This window comes from Panthera uncia, chromosome A2 (assembly GCF_023721935.1).
Source record: "Panthera uncia isolate 11264 chromosome A2, Puncia_PCG_1.0, whole genome shotgun sequence".
NCBI lineage: Eukaryota > Metazoa > Chordata > Mammalia > Carnivora > Felidae > Panthera > Panthera uncia.
In genome coordinates, this window is record NC_064816.1 from 114,918,034 (window position 1) to 114,933,172 (window position 15,139).

Consider the following 15,139-nt stretch of genomic DNA (forward strand, 5'->3'; position numbering starts at 1 on the left):
ATCCTATTCAATGTCACAGTCCATAAGCCTATAGATCCTACTGTCCAATACTAGTAGGCTACTTAACCTATGTTACGTACACATAACTCTAAAGTACAATTAAAGCCTTTAAGACCCATGTTAATCCTGGGAAACCAGTTTTCTGAGAAATTCAGACAAGCATATACACCTGTATTTGTATCTGGTGTGATTTTGAAGGTATTCTACTTAAAACATTTCAAAAATTATGGGCACTAAGAAACTGTAGAGACTTTATCTCACTTCCAGGCAAGGCTGATAAGCAAGAAATCCAAAGGCAATATGCAAATAGATGTTTATGTTAATGAATCCTTTTAAAAACCTGCTTTGTAAAAGAAAGTGGAACTGAGTACACGCAACTCTAACTCAAAGCTCTCTGAAGATTTAAGTAAGTTTTCCCCCCAAAATGCGTCGAAGTGAAACAACACAGATCATTCATTCCCCATTTTCTACTCCAGACCCTGAACCTCGGCTCTGGAACCTAGAGACTGAAACCACTCTTCGCCTCATATATTAAAAAAAAAAAAAAGGGGGGCAGTTGACAGAAATGCATGCACTGAATTACGAGCAGAGTATCTCATTCTCATTAAAAACCAGTTTTGCTTTTATGTTGCCTTTTTCTCTTTGGGGATGTGTGTTTTCTTAACATGAGTCGATTTTAGGTTGTCTCCAGAAATCGCGGTCTCCTTAATCACTTACGTTGGCTGAAAACCCCAGGTCCTCCGTCAGACTCGTATCAAGTTCTAAGTGTTCTCTAAAGTCATGCTCACACGGTCCGTTTCAGGAAAAACTCCTGTTACTCCACACAGATGGGGGTCGCTTGTTGAGAACGTTTTTACTACAAAGGAGCTGCTACTAAATAACTTTCTGATATTAAATTATTTCAGTTTGTTACCTGCAGATATATTCTGATATTCCAACAATGTTCTGAATTCATAAAGTACCCCTTCACCGGAGGGTTTAAAAGGTTCACTCAAACATAAATCCATTAATCTCCCAAACTGCCCTATGAAGTCAAAAGAGCATAGTCTAAGTCTGCATACAAAATACTTCCAGAATGAGCTTATAAATCAGTCATGTTTTCAGGCATATGCACAGAGAACTACAATCCTACATCTTTGCAACAGAGAAGCAAGAAAATGCTGTATAGAGGTTGATGTGAAATAATCTCCAGTAAATATGTTAAGACTGGGAGAAAGCAATTTTTTCTACCGCTAAAAAGATGCATTTAAAAAATAAACATGTGGGAGATACAAGGTTGCTATAAATTCTGAAAACGGCTTACCTATTAATGTAACTGAGGGCAACATAGGTTGGCTGCTGTAATTCTTGTTTTTCTAAAACACGTGGATCTGTATCTGTAACAAAAACACATTTATGATTTTTCAGCTTTTGCATCAGAATATACGAGGGTACCTAACGTAAAGTAATCGAGGTTCAACAGAGAGAAAGATTTAACATACCTCGTTTTAAAGAAAACCCAGACAGCAACGCACAATCATTTGTTCTTTCATTCATAAATAACAAGATATTACATTACTTTTCAAGGGAATTCCAAACATCAACAGTGATAAAATGTCCATCTGTCACACAAACTCTTGCACAATCCCCCTCATAAATATTGGTTTTCACTGCTTACAGTTACAATGTTGGCATGGTTTGGGGAGGGTAATCGGCCTAAGAAAGAAAGTCTCTGTTAATTATGCTCACTTGAATGCTGGAACAAATTAGTTGCCATTGGAAAGCTCCATCAATTTGAAAATCTACTGAGTATTGTTCTTGTTCACTGAACACTTTTCTGGGTTTGGATTCACATTCTGGAGGGTAGCTCTTGTCCTTTTTAATTATATAATGAGTTTATTATAAGCTTTTCTAGACTCTCAATCAGGAATGCTCATGCTGGCTCAGAATCCACAAATACCACATTCATCAGAGGGGCTTCCCCCCGCCTCCCCCCCCCCCCCCCCCGCCCCCGAAGAGAGAATTCAACACCATAGCAACCTTCTTTAATGGTGCTTCTCCAACATGGCACGCACAAAAAGTGCACTTTTCACAACCAGAAGCGTATTCTCCAGCTTCTCACGTCGAACAAAGACTGCGCTCAACACAGGCAAAGGCGACGTTTGTATGGGGGGGACTATAAAAGGGGGAAAACTGAACACGGCTTATTTTCCACGAGAAAAAGGTCCAGGCATTTCACACAGATTTCTTTTTCATTATAACCTCATTTAAAGCCATCTCGTTATTAGAACTCGTCCAGCTGCACTTGGGCAATAACACCTTCTTTGATGTAATGACAGATGTTGTTTCAAGCACCTTTGTACAGGAAGTGTTTATTGCACGTGGTAGATGTAAGATACACGCACTAACCCCAAAGCACATTAACAGGTGACGGGGGTGGGGGTGCAGACGTGGTGGCAGAGAGCACGGGTGGCAAAAATGATAGCATAACAATCCACTTCCAACGCTTTTTGACTCCCAGGCTCGCACGGGGAAGTGGTGGCAATTTTATTCTTGGTGCCAAAGTGAAGAATCGCATGTTCACTTCATTGTTTTTCCTACGCCAAGAATTTCAGACACATACTACTCTGAACTCCCGCTTCCTGGGTCTTTGCCACTGCAGGTCCTCGAAGCCCAATTCTGAAACAAGAGACAAAGCTTCTCTGAATGGCTCCATCAAGTCGGGTCTCCGGGTTTTGACAGCACGAGTGAGAACAGATCAATAACTCGGCATTTCCTCTCCCTCCCACAATGGTTACTTATGCAACTGAGGCTGGCTGCAGATCACTGCGCCCGCAGATACGACCCACGGATCTCTAAATACCGGCAACCACTCTTCAAGGGAAGCTTAGTGTTCAAATACAACCTCTCCTCACACTCATCCAAGTTGGCTGTGACCCCCAAAGCATAGCTGTGTTTCTGAGAAATGCTCTGGGCACCTCACCTGTGTTCACTAGAGAGGAACAGTAGAACAATGCTCACCAGGGTGTTTTATCCCCCAGAACAGTCCATTGGAATGCTGGGCAGGCTATGTGTGCAAATGGTGAGTGACAGACCAATCCTGCAAGGTCTCTGCAGGTGCTTAACGAGGTTAAGAAGCAAGAGATTGGAAACAAAAACCACGAAAATCAAGAGGAAGATAAGAAAGAACAAGGCAATGATTGCAAATGTCTGGGTGGAAAATCTCCCAAACGCTCGCAAAAACGGTTTGACCTCACGTGGAGCGCCTGATGACAGAGGTGCTGAGATTTTGAGATGCGGGCCAGAACTTGATTCACTAAAACCCATTCCTTCAGAGTCATCTGGTGCCGGATTTCATAAGGTGTATCGTTTTGAAAGAGAAGAGTGCCATTCTAAAATATGTGTTTTTTTTTTTTTTTAAATTAACGTTTGTTTATTTTTGAGAGAGAGCGTGAGCACGCACACACACAAGCAGGGGAGGGGCAGAGAGAGAGGGAGACACAGAATCTGAAGCAGGCCCCAAGCTGTCAGCACAGAGCCCGACGCGGGGCTCGAACCCAGAAACCATGAGATCATGACCTGAGCTGAAGTCAGACGCTCACCGACTGAGGCACCCAGGCGCCCTAAAATGTGTGTTGAAAGGGGAAAAGAGTTAGGAGGCCAATGAACATTTTTGTATCTTCCACTGTTGCCTTCATTCTTGTTATCGGACATTTGGTCTGTTTTCTCACAAACCATCCTCCGGAGCTTTCCTTTGTTTCCAAGGTATAAAAGTTCTCAACTGTTTTAAACATGGCTCCTCTCTAAGCCACCTTGGCTTTCACTTTTCTTCTACTAGTGTGTGACCAAGTATACACACAAACATACAGTTATATCCTTCTTTTCCTTGTCACGTGCTGATGTCTCTTTGGAGAAGGCGAAGAAACACCTTATATAAAATCCTTCGGTTCCCTGATGCTCAAATGAATGGTGTTGGCCACTGACAACACAAATTTCACCTCATAATCTTTCACAGAGAATCAAGAATGTTTGCATGCCAGTTGCAAAGCAAGGTTTTGAAATACCATTTTCTTACGGTGTTTCACTACCTTCCACAACCTATGCTAGGCTTAATGCTCACATACCCTCAAATTACCTAGTGGCGAAATGGACTTCCAGAAGCTTCCGAATGCCACCGTCTCCATGACAAAAAGGCCATCTGGAAGCACCTCAGGCAGGATTCCCTTTTTCTCGGATGCAGACTCTGGTTAATTGACAAGAAAGCAGACCTTCCAGACAGACATCTACCAGGCTTAACCACATCTTTTTCAGATTAGATGTTTCCTTGGGCAAGCTTTGGAACATTCATTAAAGCTTCGCGTTCTTAAAAATGAAATGAGGCGCTTGGTGCCCAGAAATCAGGAAGAGGCCTACACGAGTGCTACTGGAGGAACAGGATCAGCTGCTGGTCGCAAATCAACCTCGGCTCCGTCCCTCGCTTCCTGGCTGGCTGGTGCGCCGTGATCGTGACTCACCGTTTTATGGATTTAATTACGCTGTTGAGCCCTTCACATTCAGTAAAAGTAGAATAGCTGCCTTTATTATTTCTCTCTCCCTGGCAGAAACGTAACCGCCTGCTGCTGGAAACTCTCTACAGGAAAGGATTAGAGCAAAAAGAGACGAGGATTGTCACACGGGATGACGACGCGCTCCTGGGGGACACGGACCGTCCATTGTCAGAAGGGGCTGGAGAGAGCAATGCTATCCACTGGATAGGAGTGAAGGCAATAAAAAGAACTTCCCTATTCCGTGTGCCACGCCACGGAGAACTTTTTTGCACGTAAGCTGCTGCAGGAAGAAATGGGATATGAATGGCAATGGCTGTAGCCCACAGTCGCCCAGATAGTTCGCTGGCTTGTTTGTTTATGGCGCCAATAAAAACCTGAAACTGGAACATCGGCTACCACGGCCCAGAGATATAATCCACCTCGGTAAACGGGCTGTGGGATCGAGGCACTTGATTTTTTCTTTTCCTTTTTTTTCCCCGCCACAGCCGCAGGATGGTCCACAAGCCAGCAACTGGCAGGAAGGCAAGCGTTTTCTATGATGTGGCTGTCTACGGCCACAGACGACAACACTCTACCACTTTTCTGGCGCTAAGCAGTGACAAGAAGAGAAACCCAAATGTTTTCAGCAGGGCAGCGGGGGAGCCAAGAAAAAGCACGGAGGGATTCTGCTTTTCTGCCTCATACCACCCCCTGATGCCCGCTGACTGATGGCTAAGAGAAATCGAACGTAAAGGTTTATAGATACCCAAGTGATAAAAACCTATCCGCCTCCTTCAGCTTCATGAAACGTGGCATCTCCTAAAATAGACGGCAATGTGCCTCTTCCAGGGTTCCTACCTTGGGCTAGTAGTTTGAACACTCAGGGGTATGGGAAGGACTACGCACAAAGTGGAAGATTTCTGTAGCTCGTTAGGGTCATAGGGACTCCTGGCTTTATAGATTCAATTCAATGGCCAAAGGGCTCAAGGTCATGGCACTAGCTCCCATTACGTCTCAAGTGGCGAGGAAAATGGCGAGGCAGATGGCAGAAATAAGGAAAAGGACAGTTTTCAGACCCTTCTCAATAGAAAGCGGAATTAGAACACGATGAAGGAGGGGCGCCTGGGTGGCTCAGTCGGTTAAGCGGCCGACTTCGCCTCACGTCATGATCTCGCAGTCTGTGAGTTCGAGCCCCGCGTCGGGCTCTGTGCTGACAGCTCAGAGCCTGGAGCCTGTTTCAGATTCTGTGTCTCCCCGTCTCTCTGACCCTCCCCTGTTCATGCTCTGTCTCTCCCTGTCTCAAAAATAAATAAAACATTAAAAAAAAATTTAAAAAAAACACGACGAAGGAAAGGCCGTGGTGGTCAATCAGTACGGCTCATGCTCATCGGCCCCGCTGTCTCTGGAGTGGGGGACCAGTGGCAACCGAGTGGATTTGTGGCCTATGTGGGGACTTTTATAGCACTATTTTCAAGCCAAAATAAAGCCATCAAGGTTGTTTGTTGGGTTAATGGAGGCTTAAATAATAAGCTCACGGGCCTTGGTTATGCCTTAGCTAGCATACTCTGTTAGGATTTTTATAGGCCTGAATTACTTACAAATTCAAGAAAGTGAGGAACCAGCGGTCCTACCTCTCCCCAAGACTGACGAGGCCTCGATCAGCAATGAGCTGTTTCCAGGCTGAGAGGGGCACCAGTGAGCCGAAGAGGCAGTATCATGCCCCCCTGAGAGGGCCCCCTTCACATTTGGCGTTCTCCCCAAACCAGGATCTTGTCCAAGAGTCTATAGTAAGAGTGGGAGGCTGAGAGGACGTGGGTGTGGAAGCAGTGAGGGACTAGCAGCGCTTAAGACCCTGGAGACGCATAGGCCCACGCAGTCAGACGCAGGATTCAGAAGATCCGGGCTGGATCCACCACTTTTCTTTGGGCTCCCTCAGTCATAATTAATGGGCGTAGCCTGTGCTCCCTCTTCCCCTAACAGCTGAACTCCTAAAAGACCACAGAGTGTTAGTTTATTCAGTGTGGCCTTACCCAACACCCCTGGCTGCATTCGCCACATCCCTTCTGTGCCCCACTCCCTCGCCAGGACCCACAGAGGCGTCATCCGGGTCCATCCTGCCCCCCCTTCCACACTTCTCAGAGGTGAAAACCTGTCTCCTCTTCTCTTCTCTCTCCAGCGCTCAGCTCCGTGGCTGGCAAGTCTGAGAGCGCACAATTATTGGAGGGATACACTAGTTTTAGGACCAGAAAGTAGAAATTTTGGTCAAACGTGGCAGACGGATCACGGGCATTTGTTTCCTTCATCACCCGAGGTCCCACTAAAGTAGAACTACAGGAATAGGAAAAAATCTCCGGAGGGAGAGAAGAAAGAAAGGGGAGAGGTCAGCAGACCAGTGATTTCAGCCAGGATTCTGGAAGGTGGGAAACCCCTGCAGGAGTAGAAAGTGACCCAGAGAGGAGAAGCAGCTTACACTCTCAAGTGCCTGCCATGGGAGAGACCCAGGTGCCAGGAGGTGGACCCGCTATGGATGCCCTGAGTTGGGCCTGGCCTGGAGGCACCTGGAGACTCACAAGGCAAGGAAGGGACAGTTCAGAGCAGAAAATGGGAAGTTTGTTTCAATGGTTAATTGTCCAGAGGCACTGAACCAGGAAATCAAGCACAGCAGAGGTAGAGGGGAACGGGGGAGGCCAGGGCTGAAAAGGGGATGCGAGTAGAAACAGGCCTACCCTGTTGCTCCCAAACCACCCCAGCAGCTGGCTGGTGGAGTCCTCTGATTAAGTGGGCTCAGAGAAGAGACCACCAGATGCTGACATCCGGCAATTCCCAAATTAAATGATCCCCCCTGCAGTTAAGCCCATGCTCAGTGAGCCTCATCCATGTCTCCATCCAGAGCCTCTTATCAGCTTTTTATGGCCTCGGTCTTAGATAGGAGCCAAGAATAGTCAAGGAATGGCCATTGGACATTTGGGGGAAAGTCATGAAGATGAATGGGAGATACCAAACCAAACAGTAGCGGGGGTGGGGAGATATGGAGACAGGAGCAAGGGCAAGACTTGGGAGGTCATGTGACATACCTACTCGCACAGACCCAGTTAATGGCAGGGCAAGGACCAGAAGACCTACGTGCTGAGTCCCATTAGGCGGGTATTCTGACCATCAACAATGCCACTCCTCCTCGGAAGTCAACGCACTGCTACTATCCAGTTGTAACACTGGACTCCAGGCAGACCATCTTTCTAGCTTTCTCAAAAGCCCAGCACAGTTCGATTTTAACGTTCGCACCACTTTCAGCACCGATTTTGATGATCCAACAATTTACAAAGACCAACTTTTAATTCACGGCTCGTTTACTTCAGCTGCTGAAATAAATATTTCTTTCTGGTTGGAAATGGTCCTTTCAAAAAAACCAAACACACACACACACACACACACACACACACACACACACACAAACAACCCTACAATGCACATAACCAGCCTTTGAATAGATCAACTTGTCCTCAGTTTATAGACACGTCATTTGAAACTTTTCCTAAGCCATAATTTCCATTACAGGGCAGTCAGTGGAAATTACAGTGAGATTCTTGCCTTCCTAAATTCAATGTGAAATCCAGATGCAGTTAAGTGTTGCTGTAAACTTTATGAGTTAAATATCTGAAAGTCAGGGCCGCTGTGCAGCACAGTAATACCACCTATTAAAAAAAGCATTCATGTACACGTTTGTAGCTGGAGTTTTCCTCTCCAAGTGAGTGGGTAAACATTATTCATCCAAGAACCACTGAGACAATGCTCTAGAAGGCTGATTCATAAACAAACATGGCATGTTGCAGCCCTCCCAGCTCCTGGCATGGCCAGAGGGTTCAGGTTATTAGAAATAGTCCTGACTGGGATGCTTTCTAACACTTTATCAATGTCATTGAAGACTGCTTGAGAGTCAGAGCTAGTTTTCCCTAAGTATGAGACATGTAGGCCTTATATCTATGACACTATCATTCCGTACTCTTTGACGGTGACAGAGGGTTATCTATCTACCCAAGCTTTCACCTTGTTACCTGTGACAAGAGGGCCTGCCGGAGACCATCATGGCTGCCGCGTATGCCTGTGAAGTACACAACCTATACTTCTGTACCCAGCAGCCCCGGAGACTAAGGTGCTGGGATTACACAATAAAATTCTTTCAAGCGGGAGTAAGGCCAAAACTGAGTACCGTGCATGTGTGCATGCACACATAAAGATACAGGCCTACTTTCCCCGGAAATGAGCCTGATGTTGGATCCAAGTAGTATGCTACACAAAAGACCATCAAGGAGCATCTATGTCACTCCTGGACAATGGAAGAGCCTTTGATAAGCAGGTATCTGCAAGAGAAGACAGCTGCTGATGGGTAAGGCTAGGTGACAAAAGAAAAAGCAGGGAGAATGAGGCTCTGAAGTCCTGTCTTCGGGGCTGGGAGGGAACTCTCCGTTTATGGAAAGACCCCTCCATTCCCTTTGTTTAAAATTATTTGCCAAAGGAGACCCTACCCATTCTCCAAGGCGTCAGCCTATATGCTACCTCTACCATTGGGTGCACTATACGTATGTGTAAATCTGCTTAACTTCCCATCAAAATGGACGCTCCCCTTAGGGGACCGGACCTTAGAGGCCACACATCATTAAGCCCACTGCTCTGTAAACAATCACTGTTCATTATGATGTACGCTGAACACATAAACGCATGCCTTGGACATGCAGAAGACAAAAGACCCAAATAGAAGCACCCAGCTCAGACAATTCGACCAGTAGAGTCAGACGGGAGAGGAACACAGAGCCACACACAAATGCCTGTGCCAGTATATACAGATAATGTGAAAACTGTACCTACAATATGCAGAGGGCTCCAAAGGGATGCCAAGTTAGAACAGTGCAGATAGGGCTGATGTGGGAAGGCCTCACTTACGAATGGCCTTGGGTTTTGAGGGGAGGGAGTCATTCATGGGTAAGGTTAGGGGATCTATAAAATTGGCATGGAGTTCGAAGCAGAAGGCACAGGCAAGAAGTCTGCGGGTACTATGGAAAGGCAGCGGGGCTGAAGAGCCATATTCATTAGTTATAGGACATTTACGGAGAGATTCTGGAACAGGGGTTCTGTCCACCACAGGGATGTTTGGTAATGTCTCCCCTGGAGACAAGGGGGTCGGGGTGGGGGGTGCTACTGGTATCTAGTGGGTGGAAGCCAAGGATGCTGCTCAAACATCCTACGATGCGCACCATAGGACAACGCCCCCCTTTTCTCCCTCCCCCCAACGAAGAATCATGTGGCCTAAAATGTCAATAGTGTCAATGCCGAGAACCACACGGATATTATAAGAAATGGAATGGTGGCCCCTCTGTTCCCTGTGGATGATAATTTCTGTTAATTTCTGTTGTCTGAATCAGGAGGCCAGAAGGCTATTAAGAAGGTGCAAAAGAAGGATACCAGAGATTATTTGAACTTGGAGAAGAGCTCTTTATGGAAACAAAGAAATGGAATTCATTTCAAGAAATACATGCTGAACTCCTGCCCTATGCTAGCTGCTCAAAGGACATCCTAAGTCAGTCGATTCACAACTGAGCAAGAAAAATGACATAATTCACAGTTAATAATAACCCAAGACAGACTGTTATGTATGCCAGTATAGAGAATCCTACCAACTGCTGCAGAAACAAAACAGGGTTCTCTGAGAATCAGAGAAAGTTCTTGAAAGAAAATTTTACGCGAGCTTTGAACTAAATCTCCAGGCAGAAAAGGCACAAAAATGGTGAGTCAGTAGAACACAGCTGGAGCAGACGAACACGAGCAGAGCCTGGCCAGACATCCAGTGTGGCTGGAACTCTCTTGCAGTTCATATGTGGCCCCCACCCTGCAAGGTCTGAAATGCTCGGAGGGTTCAGCCTTCATTCTGTGGACAACGTGAGAGCAGCTGAAGGTGTAAACCGATACGGTCTGTGTTTTAGAAGAATAACTGGTGGGGGGTGGGGGGTGAGGGGGTGGAGAATGGAGGAGAAAGCAGAATACAGAAATATAAGATCTGGTGACAGTAGAAAAGGAAAGACATAATTTTTCTTATGGTATAGATCGGAGCGCCTCGTTATCAAAAGCAAGGAAGTAATTCGAAAGTGAAAAGGGTTTGACACAAAAAAAGGGAGGTCTGCTTCTGATGTGTGGGGAGACATTTTGCAGGACCAAGAAGCCTGGCCAGACAGAAACGGAGTGCTAAAGATCCCATCACACGGCCACACATTCCAGCAGGCACTTGAACCAGAGCAGGTCCCTCGAAACCACGATACACAGTAAAGACCCAGCTCTGACTAAACACTTGGTTATCACAGAACTCAGCCAGCTAATCAGTAAGCCTTGACGGAGGACCTACCAGGGATAAAGAAATCCTCTCCAGTTTAAAGAAAAGCCAGAGGTTGTACTGCACCAGAAACCGAGTAACTGGTACCTTTCACAGGAAGTGCAGCAGGAGTTGGGGGTGCTGAGTCACAGAGGGCCCAGAGTCCCAGTATTTTACATGATCTGGTACCGGAGTCTCTAAGGCTCGCCGTTGCAGTCACCCCTGCTCTCCCTTCTTGGTGTTGCTCAGGATTCTAACGCGAGCCCACACAAGTCAAACCGCCTCAGTTCAATACTAGCTGTATAAACCTCTTTCACTTCTTAGTATTCTTCCATCTGTAAAAGCCTGATAAAGATAGTACTTTTGCCCTATGGCGCAAATGGAGGAATTAAATAAGCAGTGTTAGGTGTAACGACTACTCAATTTTTCAGCCCATGAAGTGTTTTGCAATTAAACTCGGCACGGTTGTGGATTAACTCCATTTTACAGTCAGGGGCAGATTGACGCCTCGGAAACCTAAGAACTCATCATTTACACACACTGTGGCAGAAACTGCTGGCTGCCATCCAAGTCATTTTCTGTGGTTCCTCCACAGTGGTCAGGAACACCGCTGCCTGGTGGAGGCCCACATTTCCCAGCATTCCGGGAGCAGCCATGTTGACTGAGTCCTGGCCAATAGGACGTAAGGTGTCTGGGAAGCCTCCTTAAAAGCAGGCACCCTTCTCTGGGGGGTAATTTCCCCCTCCCGCTGGCTGGAAGAATAACTGGAGCTCCTGCTGCACCTACTTTGGATTCGAGAGAATCCTGGGAACCTGGCGGAGGAACACAGCAGGAGTCTGGAGCCCTGATCCCATGAACCCCACACCACTCCTGGACTGACCACCTCTACGTTTCTTGAAAGTGAGAGAAGTAAACTCTTCCACTTAAGCCATTTATGTTGGAACGTTTTCGTGAGCTATGTGCAGCCAACCCAAATCAACCAGAGCACAAAATAACAGGAATGCTAGTTTGTTTCATTGGACCCGAAGTTCTAATCTGAAACTTTAAATATTTTTTGTTCTGCCCTCCCCCCCTTTTTTTTTGAATTAAAAAAAAAATCTTTAAGAATTTCTCATACTAAATTCATGGAAGGAAAATCAGAGTAAAATCGTACCTGCATCAACGCAGCACCTGTGGCTCTCTAACTGGGATAAAGAATGGGAGAACGAGGAGGAGGAAACCGTCATGTCAAATTATAGTTTCGTTGGTGGCTTTAGGACTTTCTCCAGAATTGGTTATTAGTGGGCAATAATGAAGCAAATTGCACATGCGTATTACTTCTGAGTTATGAACAATGCAACCAGCAGTAACCTTTGAAGCTGTCAGGATCTTTTCAGGCAAGCAATTAAAGTGAAAAATGAGAGTAGGCACAACTCCCATCACCCAATACCACATGTAATAACACCACCTACAAACACTGACACAAGAGTGGGACTCAGTCTGAATATTTATTAATGCAGATCTGTTCCCATTTGTTCCTCTTCACCCCTCCCCCCCACAACCCATCCCACTGCCACCTGCCGAAATTTTTTTTCTTTAAAGGGCAGCTCTCACGCCATGAATTGCATTCACCTGAAACCTACATCAACGGGGACATCTCTCCCGTTTGCACCTGAAGAAATTTCCTTCCCTCTCCCTTGACCAAAACGTAAATTTAGGACAAGCTTGGATTCTACAGGAGAAAAAGTTGATAAGGAAGTGAGTCCCAATTAGGAAATCAAGATTAAAATAGCTGGTATTTACGGAAAGCCAAATATATGGCAAGTATTGGGTGTTGGGCACTGAAGGTCTCTCCCCCCACCCCCCCAAAAAGGGCCCCAGTTCTCAAGACCCGTGAGGATTTCACTTCTCTTGATCAGTAATAAAAATGATCTCGTATAAAAAGTATTTGCTTTTCTGCTAAGTGTAGGAATCTCTCACTACTTCTATAGGTTCTATGATTTAAATACGGAGAAGGGCTCTAAAGAAATGACAGGGATGAATACGGCGGTGAGCCAGTTGGAAAAGGTCTAAGCTGAGAAGAAACCCCCATGCTACAGTTGTGAAACCTGATGCCTATGGATCCTATAAAAAGTTGGTATCATTTGGTTTCATTTCTATATCACCAAGTACCTAGAGACCAATGGTTCTCAGCCAGAACTGCATGTTAGTATCACTTGGGTAGCTTAAAAAAATTTGGATGCCCAGGACCCATCTCCAAAGATTCTAATAGGTCACTGGGGTTGAAAATCACTAACATAGACTCTGAGATGGCTTAGAAATCAGGAAAGGGATAGAGAACTGGTTGGGAAAGCCATTAAAGCAAACAGTTTGCATTTTTCCCCAAACTAAAAAGGCAACTGTGAAACTGGCAATGAATTATTGAAAGTGACTCAAAGGTTTTATAAATAAGCCCAACATCCAGTAAAACCTTTTAAATTTTTTTTTTCAACGTTTTTTATTTATTTTTGGGACAGAGAGAGACAGAGCATGAACGGGGGAGGGGCAGAGAGAAAGGGAGACAGAATCGGAAACAGGCTCCAGGCTCCGAGCCATCAGCCCAGAGCCTGACGCGGGGCTCGAACTCACGGACCGCGAGATCGTGACCTGGCTGAAGTTGGACGCTTAACCGACTGAGCCACCCAGGCGCCCCAAGTAAAACCTTTTAAATTCAGACTTCCTTGGACTCTGGTCTCCCCTCTTTTACTTTCTATACAGAAAGTGTTAAGCCTTAATAACTATGTTGACAGGTTAATATCTTCAAGTATTTTTAAAACCAAATCACAACCAACCAAATAGCAATAATCCTTGAATCGTGAGTGATTTTCATCTATTCATAAGAGCATTGTGGTAAGACTTCTGACCAGGACCTTTTTTGGAAGGCGGGGGGGTGGGGGGGGGTCATTGATTTTCTTCACAGTGTGGTCCTAAAATTAGTAAGACTGCATCACTTGAAGTATTTTGCAGCTCAGATTTTCCCATAATTCTGATTGGCCCGACCAGTGTGGTTTTCCTGCACTGTCATTATTCACCTCAGATACAAACCCAGGTCACAACCAAGCATATTAGCTTTGCATTTTGGAAGCCAGTTAAGGCAAGGATTTGCCAAAAGGAATCACCCTCTTTACTTTTCATCCTCCAGGGAAGCTAAATAAGTCCTTAAACAAATAAACACACACGTACGGAGACAAAGCTGATGATCTGGACCTAGTGACCTGGTCTGATTGGCGGAGCTCTGCCTGGCTGGCTGGCTGGCAATGGGATCCCACACACGGCAGCCTCTGTGCCCAGATTGCAGCCAGGAGCGCAACACACAGGCTCATGGGCCACCAAGGTGATGAAGTCGTCAGGGATTCATTTTTCCCCATTCTATGCAGGCTCGGCCCCTTCATTCTACTTGCTAATGATGGGGGATGTGTGCTGGGGTATAACTCCCATCCATCTTGTGATGGTGTGAATCTGGGCCCCTGGCATGGCCCTGGCACCTGGCCGATGGCTCCTGGCTTCCTTGGCTTTTGTGGAGGGACTTTTGGGAAGCAACTGTGGACTTCCTGTTTTTTGTTTGGTTGGTTTTTTAAGATTTACTTGCATTAGACAGGCACCATCATGTGGTAGCTATGGGCACAGTTTTGCTGCTTACTGTGCCGTCTGAGCAAGCTTCTCAGCCCAAGTTTAAGTTGTCTGATATGGAAGACAGTGACTCATAGTTTCTACGCATTATGAGGTTATTATAAGGATTACAAGAGATAAGTCATACACAGCACAGAGCACAGTGGATGGTACATGCTAAGTACTTAATAAATCATAGCTGTTACTATTATTTCGGGCAGTCAGGTCTGAAAGCATTTACTGTGTACATCGTGGACTACATTTGTGAACGACTGTTTTTAAGTAGTGATAACAACTGATAATAAAAGGTATCATAACCGTTAGCACATACCTACTATGAACCAATATGCAATGGGCAGTCCTCGTAAGATCTTTGCAAGGGAAATCTCTCGACCCCATCCCTTTCCCAAAGGAAAATTCAAGGCTCAGAAAAGATCCCGGTCGCAGAACTAGGTGACGAAGCCTCAGATTCAGGCCTGACTTCCAAGTGCATGCCATTGACCCTAACCACCACCTGGTCCTCTCAAATTAAATTGCTACGCGGCTTTCCCTCTCGTCGCCGCCGCCCCATCCCACAGCAAACTGTGCCTGCAGCTCTAGGGAACGAAAAGAAACGAAAAGAAACGAAAAGAAACGAAAAGAAACGAAA

The 15,139-nt window shown here is 45.8% G+C and overlaps 1 protein-coding gene across 2 annotated transcripts in view; it reads right to left on the reverse strand.

Annotated features, from left to right (window-relative positions):
- Window positions 1-15,139, reverse strand: part of JAZF1 (JAZF zinc finger 1) — a 275,833-nt gene that overhangs the window by 80,768 nt on the left and 179,926 nt on the right. For both annotated transcript variants that reach the window (XM_049642942.1, XM_049642943.1), the window contains exon 2: window positions 1,304-1,376. In XM_049642942.1, coding sequence (XP_049498899.1) covers window positions 1,304-1,376 — 73 coding nt within the window. The remainder of the gene's footprint in view (window positions 1-1,303; window positions 1,377-15,139) is intronic.